Below are 22627 nucleotides of genomic sequence, written 5' to 3' on the forward strand. Positions count from 1 at the left end.
ATCCTGTTTATTTCAAGCCCAAATGGGTTGGGTTTTTTGAGCTTTAGTCGGACTAGGATGAGATGTTGGTAAATATTTAAAGCCCTGTTTTATATTCTACAGGAAGAGTTGCATAGACACCGATTTCTCTATATGGATGTGCCATTAAAATAGTTAATTAATATAGCATTAATGATCACTTTGTTCAAATTTTGTCTTGTATTTCCTCATTAAAAAAGAAGCTCAGAAAGAAGTACCAGGCCTGTGATACTTAGTTTAAAAAATGTTGGTTAATGAAATGACTGTATTATATTATTAGATGCAGAAATTAAGGTTGGATTTATGTAACTTTCAATAGACTGTGCTTGAGATGATTGTTTTGTTCTGTTGCATGACAGCATCAAAATTACCTCCTAAAAGATAATTTTAGTGATGAGTGAGCAAATGATTTTCTTCTGTTTAAATTCTAGTTCCTGTGTTGCTGAATAAAAATGCCTTGGTTATACCGAAAGTATAAACCAAACCTGAGTCCTGTGCCAGGAGCTGTGAACACTCGGGTACAATTTAGGGATCTGTTGGGTTTGGGTGTTGGATTCTCCCTTGGTGGGCAGCAGTTGGCTGAGGGAGGAGTTTTTGAAGCATTAAATGTTTAACTGTGTTTGAATCACAGATGATCCAGTTTGTTTTGACTGTTAGAGTTGTTTGTAGTCTAAACCAGATTACATTGCTGGGGCCATTAAAATGGGCACACTCTGCCACACGTAAAAGTGCTGCATGTATAAATCAGTTTTTGTGTAAGGAAACGATGGTTTGTAATGGTTGTGGAATTTTTCTTTCAGTTAAGCTTTGAGATTTATAAATGTAGATGGCTGTGAGTCATGTAAACAGCAAGTTCCATTGGAATAAACCACCTAAAGCCTGGAAAAAAAATCCTATGGTTGGGTTATTGTGTGTGCAGTTTGTGGCAGCAGCCTGCACTTCAGAAGAGATGATGTCCCAGATTTTAGGAATTCTCTTCTCTGGCCCAGCCCCAACTCTGGTTTGTTGTGTCTTGATAGAGCCAAGCCAAGGATTTATCACAAGCAAGAGTCGACACTGCTGAAGAAGCTTTTCTGGTGGGAGGCTGGAGGAGAGCAGAGAATTGTGCAGAATGGCCCTGGGAGAACACGGAGATAAATGGGAGTGGGGGCTGTGATGTACTGGGCCCAGCTGGCCTGCCTTTATCTACATGCCAAGAGTGGTGCTTTTCAGTCCTCTCTGTCTATTTTGTCAGTTTATTCAGCTCCTTGTTTAACTTCTTTCTGTCCTAATATCTCTGTCCTGAATGTGTGAGTGCTATTCAGTCAATTACAGCTGGAGGTGGAAGTTTATAGAAACTTCCAGGTGCTGTGACTTTTTATTGGGAATCTTTTGTTTTCTGTAAATTAAATTTCTCATTTTAGTGTAATTTTCTTTGTTAGGTACTTTGTTTTTTTTTTTTTTTTTTTTAGAGATTATCTATATGCAAAGTATCTGAAAAGCTGCAGCAAGATAATGTTGGGGAAAGATGTTTTATCCTAGGTTTGTTATGGAGAGTTTCAGGCACAGAAATAACAGAATTGATGATTTTTGTGTGTTTTCCTATACCTGAGCAGTTTCAGTTCTTTGTGCCCTCAGGTACATTTAGTCATGTGTAACTCCTTAGATTAGCAGAACTCTGGAGAAGTAATTCTTGGGTTTTTTTTTCATTTTGTAAGGGGTGAGCTTAGAAGGCAAACCAGCCTTTGCCTGGGGCTTGTATGAACTGATACAACTCTACCCAAAACATGGTTTTATAATGGTCACAGGATGAGGAGCAATTTGTGATCACCTCCAACAGGAATTTGAAGGAAAATGTTTTGCTTTCAGTTTCAGAGCTTAAAGTTCTTTGCTAAAGATGTAGGAAGGAACCAAGATGGGAGTTGGGATGCAAGGTAAAGTTTCTGACTCCCAGCACATGGGTCTTTCTGAATTCTAATATCCTAATGGATTTTAATATGAATTTATTAATTGTATTGACTATAAATAGTTCTTTAACAAAGATCCTTCTCTTTTATTTTTAGTATATTTTTGGGGAGTTCAGCCCTGATGAATTTAATCAGTTCTTTGTGACTCCACGATGCTCTGTTGAGGTAAGCTCTACTTTAAACTTGTTTTAGAAATAACATTTGAAAGCTCCATCTCTTTGTGTGAATTTGAAATACAACAATACAAATATTTGTCATTCACTTGGCTTGCTAATTTACAAACTGAAAGTTTTATTCAGTAGTCTTCTTTCCATGTATGTGGATATTAAGTCAATTTTTAGACATAAATTAATGATTCCACATTCTGCTTGTCATCTTTCAGAGCTGGAGTAGCTGACAGTAGTGGTGGGATGTTGATGATGAATTTTCCAGCCCTGTACCTCAGTTTTGATCTCTTTTTTAACAGGTGGATACTGAGAAGTTTCCCAGCAGAGTTGTTGGTTGTAAGGTGGGCTTCTAAGTCTTAGGAGCCTTTGAAGCACAGGGATTGTTAATATTTTTGGCCAGGTGGAGCACTGCTGGCCCTCAGAGCTGTGCTGACAGAGAAGGCTGTGTGTGAGGTCTGAGAAGTGCATTAATAATGAATTAATTAGTGACAGAGAGAACCACAGAGTGGGAACAGTTGTCTTTGTGTGTTGGAGTTCATTACATACTCACATTGTACTGTAGGCTCTTATTCTCTTTAATTCTTGGTAGACAATCATGAAACCATTTTCCTTTATAGGGAGGAGTTTTATCCCATTGTCATCATCTCCAGACTTGAAAAATTATTTTCCTTTGGGTCCATTTCCATGTGTTTCCTCCAGACATTTCCATTCAGACATTTCAGTCATGCTTCCATCCTGCCCTCTCAACATAAAGGAAACGAGCACTTGAGCCGTGGATGGGGAAATCCTTTTGTCACAGTTTAGAAACCATTGTTAATGTGACTTACTTTCCTGTAGCTTAATTTTCCAAGGATAATTAGTGTAATAAACTGCTGAACAATGAAAGGGCACGAAGGGAATGGGGTGGGGTGGGGAGTGAGGGAAGTTCAGACAGGAAAAAGAGCATTTCTTCTTTTTTGGGGGAGTGCTATGTCTGTGGGAAGCAGAAGAGATCTTTATGTAATTCCTGTTAGCTGTGATGATCCTGCTGTTCTCCCACCACAACTGCAGTCAGAGCAGGGGCACATTTTCATCCCCTGTTGTGTCACCTGAAGTGCCCCCATCAGCTTTTTCAACACTTTGGGGATGATGAAAATGTCATATCTTGACTTGTGCAAAGCTGTTCTCAAAGTACAAACCTGCAGCACCAGAACCAGTGTGACTTCATTTTCTCAGTGTACCACTTACTGGTTAGCTATCAAAATAAAGAGCTGTTGAACGATGTTCCTTAAGTTTGTCCTTGATCTGGTTCAGTTCAATGTTTTAATTACCTGGATGATGAAATAAAAACGATGCTTATTAGTTTTACACTAATTGGTGTAAAAAAATTGGTCTGAAAAAGACAGGGTGAAATTCAAGAAGGACGAGCCAGAGATGATAATGCTGCAGTGATGTTTGACACACATTGTGCTGGGGACAGTCCCCACATGTGCTGCTGTCCCTCTGAGGTCCCTTAACCACAGACCCAAGGGGGACTCTGGCAAGAGGGTGGTTAATTCTAAAGGGTAATACAGGCTGGATATTAGGGAGAAGGTTTTAATGGAAAGAGTGATAAAGTTCTGGCATGGCTGCCTGGGGAGGTGGTGGTATCACCATCCCTGGGTGTGTTTAAACAAGCCTGGGTGCCAGGGTTTAGTTCAGGTGTTACAGCTGGGTTGGACTCGGTCTTGAAGGTCTCTTCCAACCCAATATTCTGTTGTCTAAAATTTCTCTTTTACATGTGACATTTTTGACACGTTTGGTCTCTTCCCTGTTGGCTGGGATGGTTCACATGACCCAGTTGTATGGAACAAGTCAGCTTTGCAAGAGTGCTGTTGGTTAATCAGATATGTTGGGGACCAAGAGGCTGACTACTTTCTTAAAATATTCTTATTCTCTGAAGGCTTTGCTTTGGATTAAAACAAAAATTGCAAGGTGTATCATAAACTGTTACAGACATTTAGAGTAATTTTTTTAGCTCTAACTAAAATTATATTGAACCTGTCTTCAAAATTAATATGGAGCTTGGCCCACTGATTGTCATTTTTGCTTAAAAAGATGATATATTAAGATGCATTGAGGTTCATAAATGGATTTATAGCATGTGGGGTTTTTAACATACTTCTGCAGTGGGATTTCAGGGATACTTCTCTTGCTGTTTCTGATGCAGTGGTGTCTGCAGTGCATTAAAAGGTGATATGTGAGTATCTGTAGCTTGGGGAATTGAAAGCCTCAATAAAGAAGTCTTTTATTTTATCAGCATCGGAGTTACTGTTGAGAATAGCATTGTAAAGCTGCACTGTCCCACTGCAGAACCAGTTCCACGTTCTCCAGGGGCTGCTGGAATGCAATGTGGCAATGGCTGCCAGTTCTGCAGGCACTCTCAGCTGCTCAGGAGGTTTAGGGGCGGGTGAGGGGGGATAGGAATTGCCCACCTGTGGTTACACCATAGCAAGGGTTCTGTCAGCCCCGAGTCCATGAAATCACGGCAGTGTTTGTACAAGATGTATTCACACTCTGTGCTCTGGGTACTTTATGCTTAGGCTGATCAGAGTGTTCAAGCATCCACCTTAGCTGAAACATTTCAAGGGCCACCCTGGAGCAGGTTGGGAGTCAAAAGCTTTAGGTGTGATTGTTGGCTGTGCAAAAGTTGGTTTAATCCTTTCCCAACTTGGTCTGTCTTCAGCTTTTGTCTAAAAAGAGGATATGTTCCTCATCCTGAAATGAGTTGATGAAGAAAGATGCTGATGCTGGGATGTGAATTTATTGAGAGGTTGGTGAGCTTGTAGTGTGTACCCAAGATAATCTTTATCTCTCAGTGCTTGTGGTAATCTGCAAGGACGCCTGGAGCTGCAGTGTAGGATTTGATAAATATAGAAGCATGAGTTCAAGGCATCCTCTCCGAAAATCAAATCTCAATTATGATGTTATTTTTAAAGGATTTGGATGTTTCCTATGAAACTGATATGAAATGTTCATAGATTTGCTGTGCCTTTAAATAAGTTTCATTTCTTTTTTGTACAGCTCCCCCCATACAATGAAACAGTTTCATGTGGTATTAAATCCACAGGTAAGTTTCATGATGGTAAGAAATCAAGATCTTTTTTTTTAAACTTCAAGGTTGTGACACTTTCCTGAGATTTACTGTAACCTCCCTTTAAATACAATTGTTACAACGTGCTCAGCACCTACACAGGCATATATTAGGCAGGTTTATATACTGGATTTTTAAACTTTATTGAATGAATATCTGTGAGAGATTTTGAAAATCCTGCATTGGACTTCAGCTAATTACAGTGGGCATCTTATTCCTCCTTCACTGTGCTACCACACAGTCAGAGTCCTGTGGAAACTGTGGGATGTGGCTGTGAAAACAAGGGGGGCTGAAGAGCCATAGCATGAGTATTTTCTAACAGTTACGACTGCGCTGCAAGCAGTGCTCTGTTCTGTGCTTCCTTTGACTCTTGTTTCTGCCTGGCTTGGCTGTTTTTATGAAGAATCCTGGTTTGTTTGTTTTTTTGTTTGGGTTTTTTTTTTTTGGTATTTTTTAAATCTCTTGATGAAAGTGTGACTTGATTTAAAAATAAATTGCAGAGTTCCCCTTTTAAAGCTGTAACACTCACAGGTCTCCTCTGCCTCAACCCATACCTCTTAAAACCTGACCTTACTTCAGAGTTGCAAGAAGTGCACAGGTAGGTGGGAGCTGCCTGGGGATCCTCACTCTAAATAGTTTTAACCAAACTTCCACAGAATTTTTAGCTGCAGGTAAATTAGTTTTTGGTTTGCTCCCTGAACCAGAGGAGAGCAAGGAAGCTGAGACTTAGACAGATGTATATGAAAATGACTCCAGATCTCCTTGGAAAATCATGGAAGTATCTGACTGAACATTCCTCAGAAGAGGATCAAACTGCACATCAGTGTTTAAGAATGCCTGATCATTGTGCTTAGAGACTTTGGCCTTCCTTTTAAAGATAAACAAGAAAGGCAGTCAGAAAGAAGGACCACAGGTCTCATTTGAGAGCAGATCAGCAGCACTTCTGAGAATTCAGGAGTTTTATTTAGTACAGGACCAGTTTTAGGACCCTGAGTAGTTCTATATAGAAAGATTCTTTAAAAAGACCATGTGGTGTGAATTGTCTGTTGGTGACAGGAGCATCCAGTCATATATTTCTTTGTCTAACTGGGTTTAAGTTTTGTTCTTTCAGACTGAGATTTTAATGTTCACAAGCCATACAGAAAGATGGTTTGTACAAATGTCTTTCAGACCATTCCTAGACCTTGAGAGAACCCCTCCCAGCTCTGAGATTAGGTAATGACAGCAAATTAGGTTTTGCTTGAAAAATGTCTTTAACAAGCTTGCACTGTACTGTGCATGCACATTATCACTGTGGTGGCTGCATAGGAAGCTGTGCAAACTAAACTGGAATGCTTGGTTATGCAGAATATTTATATCTGATGACACACACTTACCATGTTACCATTCCCCATGGTCTCCATTTTTTTTCTGTACTTATCTCTTCAGTGTTTAACTTTATTACAGAATCAGAATATCTGTTAGCACCTACTAGGAGTAATCAAATCATGGCTTAAGCTCTAATATGCAGAACTCTGTTCACACTAATTAGTACTGTGCATTCACAGATTTTGGGGATGTACATAGACTGTCCTTGGAGCATCTGTTGGTGCTTGTTTCAATATGTGTGCCATGTTGTTCATGGCACAGAGATCTGTTTCAGTCCATTCAGAAATAGAGCTGTGAACTAGATTGAAACAAAGATGCCCTGAAGCAAAGTGGAAAGTCAAAACAAATAAGAAAAAAAATTGCCTCTTATTTTTCTCAAATGAACTTGACACAATCTTACAGCAAATGAGCTTCTGCCAGTCATTCCACAAACTAACTGTACAATAGCTACTGGTTTTTATTATTCTAATCCTGCTGTAAGTTACAAAGATAAATTGCTCAGCTGTAACTTTCTAATTTGTGTGTTAAATGTTACATCAGTTATGTTCCTGGCAAGATTTCAGCCTATGATGTTCTGTAAGGGATCTGTTTTCTGCTCTCCACTAGCCCTGAGTGGGCTCTTGTGATTCTTTAGTGTACAATTAACTGATAAATTCACCAAAACTAGAAAAAATGCTCCCTTAGATGATGTTTTTTGCTAGGTTAGTTTTGGGTCACACAAATGCTGGGAGCTTGCTGAGGAGAAAGGAGCAGGACAGGGCTACAGAGGTGACAGCTTTTACCTTGGCCTCTGATAGACTTGACTGCCCATGGAGGGAAACCACATTCTTTGTTTTGAAGCAATTACTAGTTTCTTGAACTTGGATTTTAGAAAAGAAGTAGTCCTGGATTATTTGAACTGGCAGGGACTTGAAATGTGCCAAATAAGTCATTTGTATCAAGGTTGGAGGAATATTGGATGTTACCAGTTGTTGCCTGTGTTTTGTGCTGTTGTAACAAGGGGTAGAAAGAACCAGCTCTTGGCTCATGCTTGAGCTGAGGGGTCACTCCAGAAACAGATGAGCTAGTGAGGAATGGTTTTGTTGTTGATTTATATCCCTTAAAGCCCCTAAAAGTTTGAATTTGCACTCAGATGAAGCAGTTTGGAGCTGTGTGTGCACAGCCAGCTCAGGCCCTGGCACTGCCAGCCCCTGGGGCAGGAGGTGCTGCCTGAGCTCTCCCAGAGCACATCAGGCACAGCTTCCCCCCTTCTCTGGCTCCAGGCTGCTGATTTTTTAAAAAAGGAACTTCAGCCCTCTCTTCTGGGTGCTGATGGCTCGGCAGTGATTGCAGAAGTGCTTGGTGAATGGCAGGCAGGGTGTTTAAAATGCTTTCTCACTGGGAGAGGGGAAAAAGAATTAGAAATCTGAAATTCTCTCTCTTCCTAAGATGATTTAGAGAAACCAAGATGTGTGTGGAATTCCTACCCTTTTTTGTTTTTTAAAAGAATCCTTTAGTCTGACTGCCAGCAAGGTTGAAATTGATATGTGACCTGTTTGCTTCTAATTTAGTCAGATTAATTGATCAATGCAGAAAAGCAATTAACATCTTTATAATTTGTCCATTAAATCATAATATGTTGGTATTGTATGGATAAGTTAGACCTCAACACACATTGAATGTTTGTTACTCTTCATTTGATATTAAAAAACACAGATTCTTCTTCCTTTCACATTTTTAAAGCTAAAATAATTGTTAACAGATTTTTCTGGAAAATATCCAGAACTGCAAAACTCTTATATTGACAGTCATATATCAAAATATTCCCTACTAGATTGTTTTCCAAGAGGATTATTTCCTTAGGTGTGTGAATAACTTATTTTCTGGGAATTGTTTGTTGCTTTTTGTTGTGTTTAAAAAAAAATTCATTTCATTTTTAAGTGAGTCTGTGATGTACTTGAAAATATCTATTTGTTGATGTCATGCATAATGTAAGTTGCACAAAATCTTAAAAGTTTAGTGCTGTATCCACTCAATTTCTTTGGAATTAATACCTAATGTTGGTTGGTTCTGTAGTAATTCTTAAGAATTGGAAATGTGTGGTTTAGCTCCCATCGTTGAGGAAACACAAAATATTAAAATGTAATGTCTTTGAAACATAGCATGTATATCATAAAGACCTGCAGAGATTTAAAATTCCAGCTTACTTTCAAAATTCCTGAAGCTGTTTGATTAATTTTATATCTTTACTTAGTAGTTACAGAAATAGTTGTAGCTGAAGTACTCAGTGTTGCCACTTAGCACACATACATTATATCAATAAATAAATTTCAGGAAATTGCAAAACTTGGTGACTAAAAATATTTTGTGATACTGCATCCTGCCTTGAGAATATTTCGTTCCAGGGCAAATAAATAAATCAATAAAAGGAAAAAACTGTTCATAAGTTTTCAGTACAACTTCTGTGTACAAGTTGAATGCTGATTTATGTTGAGGAATGTGTTATATTTTGGGTCATAAAATCCTGGATTCATATGTATCATTACTCTTACATAGTAATCAATTTGTGATAAAATTAAAGAAGTTACAAATGAGCCTGGAGGCTCAAAAGCTTTAATTGCACTGTGCCATGCAATTAATAAATGTATTTTTCAGTTATGTTGGGTTATGATAAATCCCACTGGAAGAACCAAACCCAGCCCCTTAAAAAACAAGCCTCACATATGGAAAAGTTAAAAAGGGAAAGGCTTGGATTTTGTAATTGTCAGTTGAACAGACTGGCTTGAAAAAAGCGTGGAATTAAGTATTACACCATATTTTATAGGCAATTATCCAGTAATTAATTTGATGCAGGTTATTCCTATATACACTGGACTTTAATAGTTTTTCTTACAAGGGGAATTTAATAGAGATTACATGCAGGAGCTGTGCAGTGATTTGGAAATTACATAACTCTGGTTAAGAAAGCCTGAATCATGCTCTGCTATCTTTAAGAAAATAATCTTTTGAAAGTCATGGTTGAGAATGAGAATTCCTTTTGTTTGTGGAGCGTACTTTGTTTCCTGAGTTATGGGAAAGTAGGAGAGTGTTTTTGTTGCTTTTATAGCTTTTTGATTCAGTGTCATTCTCTAACTGAGATCTGCTTTCTCTTGTCCAGGGGAAGAGTATCAGAGAATTGAATTTGGTGTTAATGAAGTTATCGAGACTCAGTCATCTGTCCTAAATAACACCGACTACAGTATTTCGAGTACTCTGAATCCTCAGGCTCCAGAATTCATTCTCAGCTGTGCACCTGCTCAGAAAACCCCAGACGATGCTCTCAGCGACACAAACTACAACTCCATTGACTGCCAGTTCAGTGACCCCACCCTGGCTCTGGACAGCGGCTCCAACGCCGAAAACGACGCCTTGGCTGGGGGCCTTGGGCAGAGGGAGCGGAAGAAGAAGAAGAAAAGACCCCCTGGATACTACAGCTACTTGGAAGATGTCCCTGACGGCGTGGCTGCCCCAGAGGCGCTGGTGAACGGCCACGCCTCGGCCGCGGGACTCAACAGCCTGAGCGCGGAGGACGCGGAGCTGGCAGGAGACCTCCCCTGCCTGGCCACGCCGAGGACTTGCAGCAGCCCCGCCAGCTCCGTGGACTTCCTGGCCGGAGCCGCGTGTGCCGAGCCCGGCGCCGGCGCCGCAGCCCCCGGCAGGACTGCGGGGCAGCCCGAGGTATGCCGCCTTGCTCATTCTGAACAGTTCTGCCTCCCCTCGGAGGCCGTCAGAGAGAGCCCCCTAAGGACAGCTGTTGTACAGGCTTATGCTGGTACTGATACTACTGAAACTCTTGGCGTTACTAATGGACAAACACTTGAATCCTCTGGTGAGGACACAGCTGCCAATGGGGTAGAATTGCACACTGTGGAAAGCACTGACTCAGACCAAGCTAAGCCTGAGGAAGCTTCACCTACTACTGAGGCAACGGTCCCACTTGCAGGATCGGTCCCTGTTAATCAGCCTGCAAAATCGTGGGCTAGTCTTTTTCACAATTCCAAGCCCTCTGCCTCCACATCTGTGGTCTATGTTGAGACTAAGTATACCCCTCCTGCCACATCTCCTTTGGTCCCTGAAAAACAGGTTGAAGTCAAAGAGGGACCTGTTCCAGTTTCAGAGGATCCCGTAGCCATAAAGATTGCAGGTATAGTTAATACACACGAGTGGATGTTACACTGCAAGGGTGTTAGCTCTGCTTGTCAACAGGAGTGTGCAGTATTGATAGAGAACATTCCTCTGGTAATGAGCTGACTGTTCAAACACTGCATGAAGGATGTCATTTGAATTAGACAGTTTGTATCCCCCTGAGTAAACATTCCAACCAGGCATTGCCATGTTATTATGCTAGATACAGGGAAACTATTGCTGCTTCTCAAATAACTTGTCAAACAGACTGTGGAAGTGATATGTGGTTTCAAACAGGCTGTGCTGCTATGAAAAGGAGAATATATTAAGTTTGTTCAGAAAATGGTGTGTTATATTATCCACTATTTACAGTTTCATAGTGTTCCATTACAAGAAGAGTATTACTACATTTATACCTAAGTAGCTGAAATTCCTGGGCACTAAACAGCAGTTGAAGTGTAATGGCTACATACATCTTGCTTCAGAAATTTCAATTTAGGAAATACCACATTTACTAATATGCTTCTCGAGGAGTCTGTCCTTCCAATTTAACCATTATTAACAGTATTCTTTATCCATAACCAATGCTAGCTGTTCCAGTTCAAGAATAACCCTAGGGAGCTGTCCAGAGGGGACATCAGGACAGGAAATGAGTGATACAAAAGCTTTGACTCTTGGTCCTGTCATATTTGTGCTCCTAATGGGAAATGCTAGAAACTGCAGGAGGCTGGTTGTGCAGATTCAACCAGAAATGGTGAAGTTCTCCCAGCTTGGGTGCATTGGTAATTATTTTGAATCTGTGAAGTGGTCAATGTGTGAGAAGACTTTGTGCAGTGTCCTGCTGTTTATGCTACAAGCTAATTTACAGGTACAATGCTGTTTTGAAAGTGACAATTTCAAGTCAGGTTTCCACTCTGAATACAAGCTGACCTGGAGATGGTGCTCAAAGTGCCCACAATTGTGTGTTGTCTCTCCTTCCCTCCTTACTCAGCAATGGTTTCACTACTCAGAATTGTCTGTTGAGAGAAAAGCTGTCAGAATAATTTATATTTCAGTGTATTTCCCACTTAGGTGTCAAAAACACTGTATTAAAACTATATATATATATATATATATATATATAAGAAGGTGAATACAGTCTGTATGAACCCATATGGAGAATGTTGTCTTAAAATCTCAAGCTATCACTTGGTAATGATTTTTAACTTAAAACTTTTGTGACCATCATAAAGCTAGGATTGCTTGCCATAAATGGAAAAGGTTTTTTCTCCTGTCCAAGTTGTTCCAGCTGTAAGTTAACTTTCTAGACTTCCACGGTTTCTGTACTATTTTTTGCCACCAGGTGGGAGCAGAGCTTTTTATTTTGTCTTCAGTGTAGTAAAACACAAATGTAACTTTTTCCCAGTTTTGGCACCTTCACTATTAGCTTGCTGCTTGGGCAGAGGAGTAATCTGAGTATAGATAAAAGGAATGCATCTGCTCATTGTAGCTGATTTAGGTAGGAGTTACTGCTGCAATTCCTGTAATTCAGATGCTGCTGATACCAGTGTAAAATGTTTACTTGAAGATCTGAATGCCATGTGATCACTGCTTTGCTCTGTGGAAAAAGGTGTTCTTCTTTATTTTCTTTATATGTACTTGAGTGTTCTCTGTCTTGTTTGGAAAACAGGTACCTGAACACTTTGTTCATCCACCCGCACTCAAAAATGTGTTACAAGAATTTCAGTTCATGATTTGCTCTGTTCTGTATTTCATTTCAAATCTCCTGCCTCAGTGATCATCACTGTGTGAGGCTCTGTGTGTTTGTCAGGGGTGTTCCTTGTTTTCCCTGTGGCTGAGTTGAGATGCTCCTGTTGGATTTGCTGGGAATTCAGCAGCTTCAGCTCCTGCCAGTGGGAATGAATTTTTGAAAACCACAATTGCCATAGGGTGCTGGACACAGGTAAACTACACCTGAAGCATCTTGAGTTAGCAGGCAAAATCAACAAATCAAATTAACAAACAACCCAGTGCTAGAGTGCCAAGGTCCTTGTGCACAGTTTGTATTTGGAACAGATGCTCAGCACATGAGAAGTTGCTTTTCCAGGGACAAATTGTTGGTTTGTAGTTCAGTTTCAGCAGTTACTACATGGGCGGTTAGTGATTCACAGGCACCCTGAAGATAATTTAATGCTGCTTGATTCAGCCTGCAGACATCAGAGGTTCCTTTAGCCTTAAAGACAGAAGCTACATAAGGTAAGGACTAGAAAATAAATAGATCAGACAAATTTCACGTTGATCTTCATGAGAAACAAATACTGAAGAGGTAATTTTAGCAAGTGTCCAAGATGTATCTGCTTTGCAGGTGCTGCACTTGCATGTTTAGAAAGGGACAGGTGTAGTAAGTATGCACCACAGCCTAATTTAGATGCTAGGACAAACATTTTAATAATTAATACCTAAGGGATAGTAAGGTTATAAGTGATATTGGTAAAAAATATGACTCTTCAAGGCTTTACTTGCCACATTTCGGAGTTGGTCCCCTACAATTATAACCTGATAATTAATAATGCCTTATGTAATGTTGGAAATAAGCTAAGGAAATAAGTAATTGGAAAAATACCAGTTATCTCAGTATTCTTTTAACTGTTCTTGATGATCTTAGGAAAAATTGCAGTGAAGGAATCTAAAACAATTTTCTGAATAATGTGGTTTTTTGCAGTGTTTTCACTGTGGGTGGTGGAGGTAACAGTGCCCATAAAATCTATTTACAGCAGCAAGATTTGAGATGAATCAAAGAACAGAAACTTCTAAGATCTGACTAAATCTGGAATGATTTTAAATTAGGAGGAAGGGAATCCAATAAATGGAAGTATGGAAGGCACCGGAACAGAAACAAAATGCGAGCACAATGTGAAGAACTAGTGGTAGATATATTAGAGAAAAAGATCTAGAAGTTCTAGGGAATTAATGAGTGTCTTTAGTACAGCTGAAGAAGACAAAATATTTTTTCCCCCCCACTGTGTGTTAATACCAATTTATGTGGAAAACATGGAAAATAACTAATTCTGCTGTTGCTGTTGAGGACTTGATGCAGTGGCTGTCTTTGGGCATTCCTTCTGAAGGAAAATTTCATAGTGCAGCAGCAAAAATGGAAATAAGATTTAAAAACCATATGGGCAAAAATGAAATATTCAGATTTATTTTGTCTCAGATGATACTGTTGGAACGACCATGGTTGTAAATCCGAATTTACAAAACAAATTCATAAAGGAGATGGTGATTCACAGTTCTCCAAGGCTAATGATAAAATGAAATTAATTCAGATTGTATAAAAGGTGTTCCTATGTTATATAGTAGAACATTTCTCATTGTAAAGGCAGGTAAATGCTAGAGCAAGGAGTTGTGGAGACATCCAGGGTCTGGGGGTTTTATAATCTTCAGAAATACAACCTTTTCTACATTCAGACTGCATTCTTACAGAAATGCTTTTGTTTAGGGTCATCCAGCAGTGTTGTCCTGGGATTTTTTTAGGCATTGTCCAGATTTGAGGAAAGATCAGAGTGAGAGAGACAATATTTTCTCAGTCAGGGCCTTTAGCCAAGTGTTCAGTTCCTAATTTGTAACCAACTTATCTCTTCAGCATGGACACCATATCCATGGGGCTTCTCTTGCCTTAAACTCTGGATTTGCTTTGTTAGGGAATCACCTGGTTAAAAAAATTAACCAGGTGATTTGAGAATCACCTTGTTAAAAAAAAAATTGAAAAAAATTATAATAACCCAATGAATGAGCTTCAGCAAAATGCTTTTCATTTGCCAACAGAAATAGCTACACATTTTCTCATTTCACAAATCAGTACACTCCAAAAGAAGTACGTTTTCTGGGAGATGACATGAGCTTTCCAACAGGTTTTGAAATATTAAAATGTTCTCATGGTTGTAAGTCTATTTTTATTCTGATACACTTTTAGAAGTTCTTTAGTTACTGTGTATTTGATGTAAGCTGGAAATGTGCTGTTGGATGTAATTGCTGTACACAAACCCAAATCTTTGTTAAAAGAAGCAAAACTCCCAGGAACTGCACTGGAGCCAGTTCACAAAGCTGCTTTGTGACCACAAGAGGATGCTAAAGGTCCTCTTAATATCGTGATTGAGCATGATGCAAAAATAGGGAAGAAAAGAGTTAATGTAAAATGTTATTGAGAGACACAAAAAAATAGAAACTTTTCCCGTTACTTTTATCCTTGTTTTCAACAATGATGAATTATGTTAACAGAAATATTGTGTGTGAACACAATTCAAATGTTGCTGCTCTAACAATACAATCTGAAGTACTTGAGCAGTAATTTAATAACATATTTTAGCCTTCACTAGAAAAGAATCTTATTATGCATCTGTGCTATCTCATATTCCATTTTACATTTCTTTGCTGTCTGCTCTTTCAGGTGGCACGTTCTTTATGTAATAGACAACTGAATTATTTTTTTTGTCAATTTTGCTTAGAACTGATGTTATCTGCAGGAAATATGATCTTATAGATAGGGAAATAGCTTGGCAGTAGATGGATGTGGATTTTGTTTGCTGTTCTGCCATCTCCTCTGCTTACTTTCAGCTTTATACCTCTGCTTTTGTACCTACATCATGTTACTGTTTTAGTCCTGTAGTGAACAGCTCAAACTCTTTCAGTTTATAGCACATAAGAGCTTTAGAGCCCCTCACATTGATTATAAAAATAGATAATCCCACTGGTACACAATTGCTGTATTTACTTGCAATTTGTATTTTGTCTTGCATACACCTTATTTTGCAAGTTTAAAGTATATATGAGCTCCAATATTTTCTTTAAACAGTTCTTATTTAGATTTCTAAATAACAGGTCAGGATTCCTGGAAAAGCTCCCTTTGTTGTTCTTGGTTTCATAACTGGGGCAGACTAATGTGCAGTGGTTTCTAAGTTTTAAACTTGGGTTTTGAAAGCAGGAAAGAGTAGGAATTACATTATGTAGGACTGTTATCTCATAGATTTTGGAAGTATTAAATAAAACAGTGTGTTCTGAAGAGCGGAGCACATCAGTCTGTGTTTGCACTGAAATGATTTTGTTGTAAGATAGTGGATGGTGAAACTTCTGAACTGAGACTGCTGCGTTGGCTTCATCCCTCTTCAAAGCAGAAAATTGTGGGAAATACTTCATAAAACTGGTGACAAGTGATTCCAGCTAATGGCATTTTATATGTGTGTATGTATCTATGTAGCAACATAAATAAAGTACCTGGATTTAGGAAAACAAACATCCAGATCTGTAGGTCTTGCTATCGGTTTTGTATCAGCATCTCCTGATCCAAATCCCAGGATCTTCAGTGGAAGAAAAACGTCTGGTTTGGAATGTGACCAGTGGGTAAATGGAGTGGAAATCATTTGCTGAATGTTCTGGGAATCTTGTTCATTGATTTGAACTGCTCTGCAGTGCTGCAGCAGATAGTTGTTTGATGGCCATGAGAGTTTTGTTGATGCTCAATTTACTGTTTCTCATTCTGCAGAAATACTGGAAAATGTAAGACTAATACATAAACCAGTGTCTTTGCAACCCCGAGGGCTGATCAACAAAGGAAACTGGTGCTACATCAATGCTGTATCCTTCCCTGGGAAAAAATTAATGCTCTTAAGTTGATATTTTTATATTATATCTGTCAGAGGTTTTTTTGAATGTTCTGGTAAGTATTTTATGAAAGCATTTTGTTTTCCGTGATCCTGCTCCTATAGTTAAAATGTTGAAGTGTAGCAGCCAGAAATCCAGGGGGATTTTGGATCATTGAACTTGGTGTGCAGGGTTCCCCTGCAATCCTGTTTGCAGCTTGTTACCTGTGTCAAAATATTTCAGAACTGTAACTCCTGACTGAAACCCTTGTGATTTCTAGCAGTGTTTCCCCATGACTCTGTGCATCCATTTAAATGGTTATTTCTCTTTTGTACTTGAAGTAACTGCTCTTACACTTGAGCTCTGTTTTGCAGTTTTAGAGTGGATCATTTGGGTTTGTGCTGAGCAGGTTGTCACTGTCATATCATCTGTATAAAGCAGCATTTAATTTAAATTAATCCTACTGCAAGCTTACATATGGAAGATGAGTTTGCTCTTAATGAATTGGAGTTGTATTCCCTTGCAAAAATAACTTCTACCCTGAGGAACAGAAAGCACCTTCCCTCCATGGTATATTATGATGTTAATAATTAAGAAAAATTGTCTCCTGTGTCAGCACAGCTGACTGCAAATGATGCTTGGGATACTGCTAGTAAAAAATGGTAACACCAATTTCAAGGCTGATCATGGCAGATCCTAATAAACTATTTCTAGGCTAATGACTTTGTCTTAAATAAAGCTTTCATCTTACATAACCAGTTCTGCACTCCTTTAGTTATATACACTATACATCTTAGCTCCCATTTTTTCCATCTTGAAGTTTTACATTGGAATTTATTATTCAGTTTTTGCACACTGTAGGGATCAAATTAATTTCTCTCTTCAGCTGTTGAGATCGAGGTCTTATTTATCATTTCCCTTTCCCTCCAGTTCTTTGGTGCATTTCTGTTCACTGCTCTCACCAAGTTGTGATGTTTTTAGAGTATTATTCTTCCAGCATACTCTGGGGTTTTCCAGGTTGTTCCCGACTCTTTGCAATGCAGAATGTCTCACACATCTCAGCAGGTTTTGCTTTGGTTGTGGGGGTGACTCAGCACCATTAAGTTTCCGCTGGTTTCTTCCATTCTTCTCAGAAAAAGTGTTCCAGGTTATCTCCTGCCAATTTTCAAATGGTTAATTCACTAAAGTCTTTCCTATGAAAGTTCTTTTCCTCTCCTGCTCCGGGTGAAATGTTTCCTTACCCATGAATTAAAGTTTTTGCCATGATTAAAATGTCAGTGAAATCAGTGCATGTTACAAGATGCTGAGGGTTTTTTTAATACAACTTTTGTACATTATTGGTTAACATTGTGATAAAGCTTCATCCCCTTTTCCAGTTAAATTCTTGGATTGATCTACCTAATAAAAACACAGCTCTGTTTTTCCTATGGTTTTGCATATGACTGAATATTTGGTTAATACACAGATGCCATTTTCTGCATATTTCCTTAATGCCACTGCATAGACCCTGCAAGCCTTGGTTGCTTGCCCTCCAATGTATCATTTAATGAAGTCCATTCCAATGTATTCCAAATCGCAGAGGCCGTGCACCTCCACACCAATGCTAGACAGTTTGTAAGTAGCTTGGGAAAAAAGGAATAAAATCTGGGATCTGGCTGAACTAATTCAGGAATACCTAACAATGGCTGTTGATAGAAGCTGATATGTGTCCAGAAGTTTTTCATGTACTTTTGGGTGACTCTTTTATAATGAACTTGGTGTTTTACAAGTGCTTGGATGGTCAAGAAAGATAATTCCTGTTGCCTTTGGAGTATCAGTTTTGTGTAGTGTTTAATGTGCAAAAATGAGCTGTGAGAGGTGCAAGGACCAGCCCAACACCTGGGTTTTGCTGCAGTATTTTTATGTCTCAACGTCACCCAAATTTCTGTGATATTCTTTGATTTTGTTTTGTTTTGGCAGTCAGAATGACAATTATCTAATTTTATTATTTGTTCTTCTAAGTGTTAAATTGCTGCTCATGTCCAGTTGCTTCCCTTCTGTTTCAGTGTTCGTTTAATGAATGAGTTCACTAATATGCCTGTACCTCCTAAAGCAAAGCAAGGTGAGTTGGGAGCAGGGGACAAAGCAGAAAATGCTGGGGAGAAGCCTTTGGGGTAAAGATCTGCATGGGGGGAGATGTTGCACCTTGGATTTTTTTCTTCTGTTTGGTGGACCAAGTGTACAACTGCAATAAGAACAGATTTTGTTGAAGGTTCATTTGATTGTGAAAATGCCTTCTAAGAACATGCCCTTTCTAAGAAAATGAGTTGATATTCCCTATATTTTCCTTCACTTCCTTTTTTACATAGTTCCAGCTGTGTGTTTATCAGATTGCTCAATTCTACTCCTTAAATCCTGAACACTCACTGATTTGGAACAAAATGGGGCCATAACAGCTCCTTTAAGCAGTTGGAGATTGCCTGCAGGGATATTATCCTGGCTTCTGATTCCAGTGGGAAAACTTCAGACATACCTGATTTTTCCTAATACATATTTAGGCTCAGTGATGATTATGGAGTGAGGAATAGCATATTTTTTGGATGCAAATAAATTATCTTAAAAGGTTTCAGTTCTTTAATCTTAATTTTAAGCCAAGTCTGTTGTATTGCAAACTTGTAGAAACAAGCACATTCCTGAAACTATTCTTTATGTAACATGATAAGGAAATTTCAGGAGGAACTGGTTGTTCCAGTGATTTCCAAACAGTTCAGACATTTCTGTGGTTTCTTTCTGTGAAACAAATCATACTGGCTTATGCAACTTATTTTACTTGTAGGTTATTTTCTTGTGTAGTTTTCAAGGACAGTTCTGAGGCCTTGTATTGCCATTAGGTGGAACATTTTGTCAGGCTGTTCTTGGGCTTTTTATTCTGCAGTGAGCAAAAGTGATCTGTTAGAATTGCACATACACAAAGGATTTAAGGACGTGTTCTTCGAGTACAAAAGAAATGCAAAAATGCAAATAGCACTAAAAGTGTTCTTTTATGATGGCTGTTGATATTCTTATCTTTTTAGAAGTTTTCCTATCTGTAAGTTTATGCAGGATGATATGTTTTAAAGCAATAAGAGTTGTATCTTATAATTTCTAAGCTCAAGACTCCAAAATTACAATTAAACTATTAGTGAAAAAAATGCTGCATCTTCACTGTGATCTATGAAGAGACTATTAAGGTATAATGTAAAAAAACCTTTTATTTATTATTACTTATATTAATTCTCTTTCACCTTGCAGCTTTAGGTGATAAAATAGTGAGAGACATCCGACCAGGAGCTGCCTTTGAACCAACCTACATTTACAGGCTCTTGACGGTTATAAAGTCAAGTCTGTCAGAAAAGGTGGGACTTCAAATCCTTGACTTGTGGAATTGCAGGGCAGTCCCAGTCCTTAAAACTCTGCAAGGCCAAAGCTCAGGCTCTGCTCAAATGCCACTAAAATCAGCTCATTGAGAGTTCATGGTAATGAAGCTCAACTGTCTTGGGACCTGAATTACAGGAAAATCTTAATTACAGGTTTGGCAGTTGGATATGTCAGAATAAAGGAAAAATTACTGTTGGAATAGAACATCTCTTTTTATAATGGAGTTACCAATTGATTTACATTTAAGAAATGAACAGTTGTTCATTTTTATTAGGAATTCAGCTAAGGCTGATTGAAGGTCAGGTTTAATTTCAATATAAAGAAAAGATAATAACTCAAACCATCCTTTGCTTTGGCCTTGGCTTGACAGCAGCTTTTAATAATGGCTGTAAAAAAAATGAAAAAGAAAAAAATTCCAACTCAAACATTAAATGGAGAAAAATGCAGAATTCTTGTAGCCATTGTGGCATTGACGTATGTATTTACTGCTTAGCACAGTTTGGGTTTAACTGGTTAGAAAACAGTTTGTCTTATAATAAAATTTAAAGTTTATTTGACATAACTTTAGGCTGACTATTTGCTAAATTAATAGAAGAATGCTGGATTTGTTCAGTGTCATTAACCGTCAGTTAAAAGAACACCATGAAAATATCACAGATCTAATTTTGGTTTTTTTTGTTTTTTTTGTTCAGGGCAGGCAAGAGGATGCTGAGGAATACTTGGGATTTATCCTCAATGGACTACATGAAGAAATGCTAACCCTCAAGAAACTTCTCTCTCCACATAATGAAAGTTAGTGGCTTTTTTTTAATAGCAAACAATTAATTTCAAATACAGTTTTTGTGTGGTGATTCCATAATAAAGAGTAATGCTTGAAGTAGTTGCTGAGATAGGGACAGAATGCCAAGTTTTAGAGGACTGGCATATAACCAAATAATATTTTGGTAAAATCTGGATACAGTGGATCCATTCTGCCCAGTTTATGAATGATCTGAAGAGGTACTGAGTTTCTGGAAAGGCATCATGGTTCTGTCAATACTCTCAATGACAACAAGTCACATCCCTGGTTCTCCTAAAAAACAAAACTCAATATTACTCATTTTTCTGAGTCCAGCTGAGCATTATTTGGGGCTAACTCTAGTTGATCAGTCTTGTTTGTCATTTATAACACATGCAATATCAGTGGGTTTTGACTCTTCTTGGGAGTTCAAAAATACATCAGTGTGTTTTCACTGATCTATAAAGCAACTGTTAAGAGCTTTCTTTTTCCATCTAATATAACCCAACATACTAAATTATATGAAATTATTGCTGACAAAGTTGGAGGCGAATTTACTTTGAAAGAATTATTAGAGTTTGTATGCAGAGTAAAATGTCATTTTACTTTATAGAGGCTTTAGCTTGAGCCCCTTTTACAAATAAAATCCTGCAAGCCTTAGCCAAGTAAGAATTCAGATCAGTTACCCAATTTCTCTTTGGTAGGGTAAATTTTTTAGGATATAAAGTCATACCGTATTTTGTTCCTTAGCTATGTGCAGTTTATAACTTGAATTTGGCACAGGCTGGGAAAATATTTGCTAAGCCTTGGGTTCCCTGTAAAATACCTGTGCAGAAAAGGAGTTGTATTTAATAATGGCATAATTCTGTTGCCAGAATAACACTTGACTTTCTAATTTTCTACCCCATAAATTTACTACTAAAAATATATCAAACGTTGCTGTTTGCATACAGTCATCAGTGAGCTGCCTTCTGTTAATACGTGGATGTGTCATGCTGGGAGCAAACCTGGAATATGCTTGTTCGCTTTTTTAAATTAAAACGATGGTGCATGAAAACATTTTATCCTCAAAAAATTGTGTTGGGCTTTTTTGCCGTTTGTAGTGTTTTGTTGGTTTGGTTTTTTTGTTTTGTTTTGTTTTTTTGCCTTTCAAATCCTTTATCAGTCCGGATTCTTTCTTTGTTTTTTTTCCTTGGTTGCTTGAAGAAGTGTCAGTGTCCAACGGCCCCGAGGCTCAGAGTGTTCCCAGGGAAGAGGAGCAGGAGGAGCAGGGGGAAGGCAGCGAGGACGAGTGGGAGCAGGTGGGACCCCGCAACAAATCCTCGGTCACTCGCCAGGCTGACTTTGTCCAGACTCCAATCACTGATATTTTTGGTGGTCACATAAGGTACAGTAGTTCTTCCTACAAGTTCTTGACTTGCAGTGGCTGAGTCTTTTAAAATGTCTTAAATGAACACACTGTTCTGAGATCCTAATCTTTGAATTGCATTTGGAAAAGGAGTTTGGGATATTTATGCTTTGAATATTATCTTAAAAATTCCAAAGCATTTTAGAACTGCCTAATTTTTATGAACTCTGAGTCATCTTATCTCATGTCATAAATAAGGATACTGAGAGAGAATGAGATTCAGTTTAATCTTGACAGTAAAACAGTGAACTAAAACATAAAACTGTGAATTTTAGGTTATTCAGACCCTTCATACTTCCCAGAGTTCAATAGTAAAGAAATGTTAAAAGGCAAAAGAAGTCTGGAAAAATGTAAATTGCTACAAGATGTTACTGGAATGAAAAGAACGTGGCGTGTCGCTTATGTGCAGGTCTGATACCAGACAAAGGCAGAAAGTAGAATCTGAATATTTTTTGGAAAGGAAGCCTCCTGGCTTGTTTGGAGAGATGTATAATTTAAAATGAAAGCCAAGTAAACACTTGCTAAAAGCATACAGCAGAACAAAAACTGCTAGACTAGAAGAATTATTTTTAAATTGGAGACAGACACTTAATTGCTGGTGTTGGACTCTCTGTGTTGCCAGATATTGAGTCTAGAAGTGTGAATAATGTGAGCTAGTGCCTTCTGCCTTGGAAA

At 38.4% G+C, this 22627-nt stretch overlaps 1 protein-coding gene across 1 annotated transcript in view; it reads left to right on the forward strand.

Moving 5' to 3' along the window:
• USP10 (ubiquitin specific peptidase 10) overlaps positions 1-22627 on the forward strand; it is a 47566-nt gene that overhangs the window by 17299 nt on the left and 7640 nt on the right. The window contains exons 2-10 of the mRNA XM_021541248.3: positions 2061-2129; positions 5174-5219; positions 9748-10773; positions 16273-16364; positions 17875-17984; positions 18416-18471; positions 19641-19744; positions 20459-20558; positions 21751-21931. Of these exons, the coding sequence (XP_021396923.1) occupies positions 2061-2129; positions 5174-5219; positions 9748-10773; positions 16273-16364; positions 17875-17984; positions 18416-18471; positions 19641-19744; positions 20459-20558; positions 21751-21931 (1784 nt within the window). The remainder of the gene's footprint in view (positions 1-2060; positions 2130-5173; positions 5220-9747; positions 10774-16272; positions 16365-17874; positions 17985-18415; positions 18472-19640; positions 19745-20458; positions 20559-21750; positions 21932-22627) is intronic.

Source organism: Lonchura striata, chromosome 11 (assembly GCF_050655825.1).
Source record: "Lonchura striata isolate lonStrDom1 chromosome 11, ASM5065582v1, whole genome shotgun sequence".
Lineage (NCBI taxonomy): Eukaryota > Metazoa > Chordata > Aves > Passeriformes > Estrildidae > Lonchura > Lonchura striata.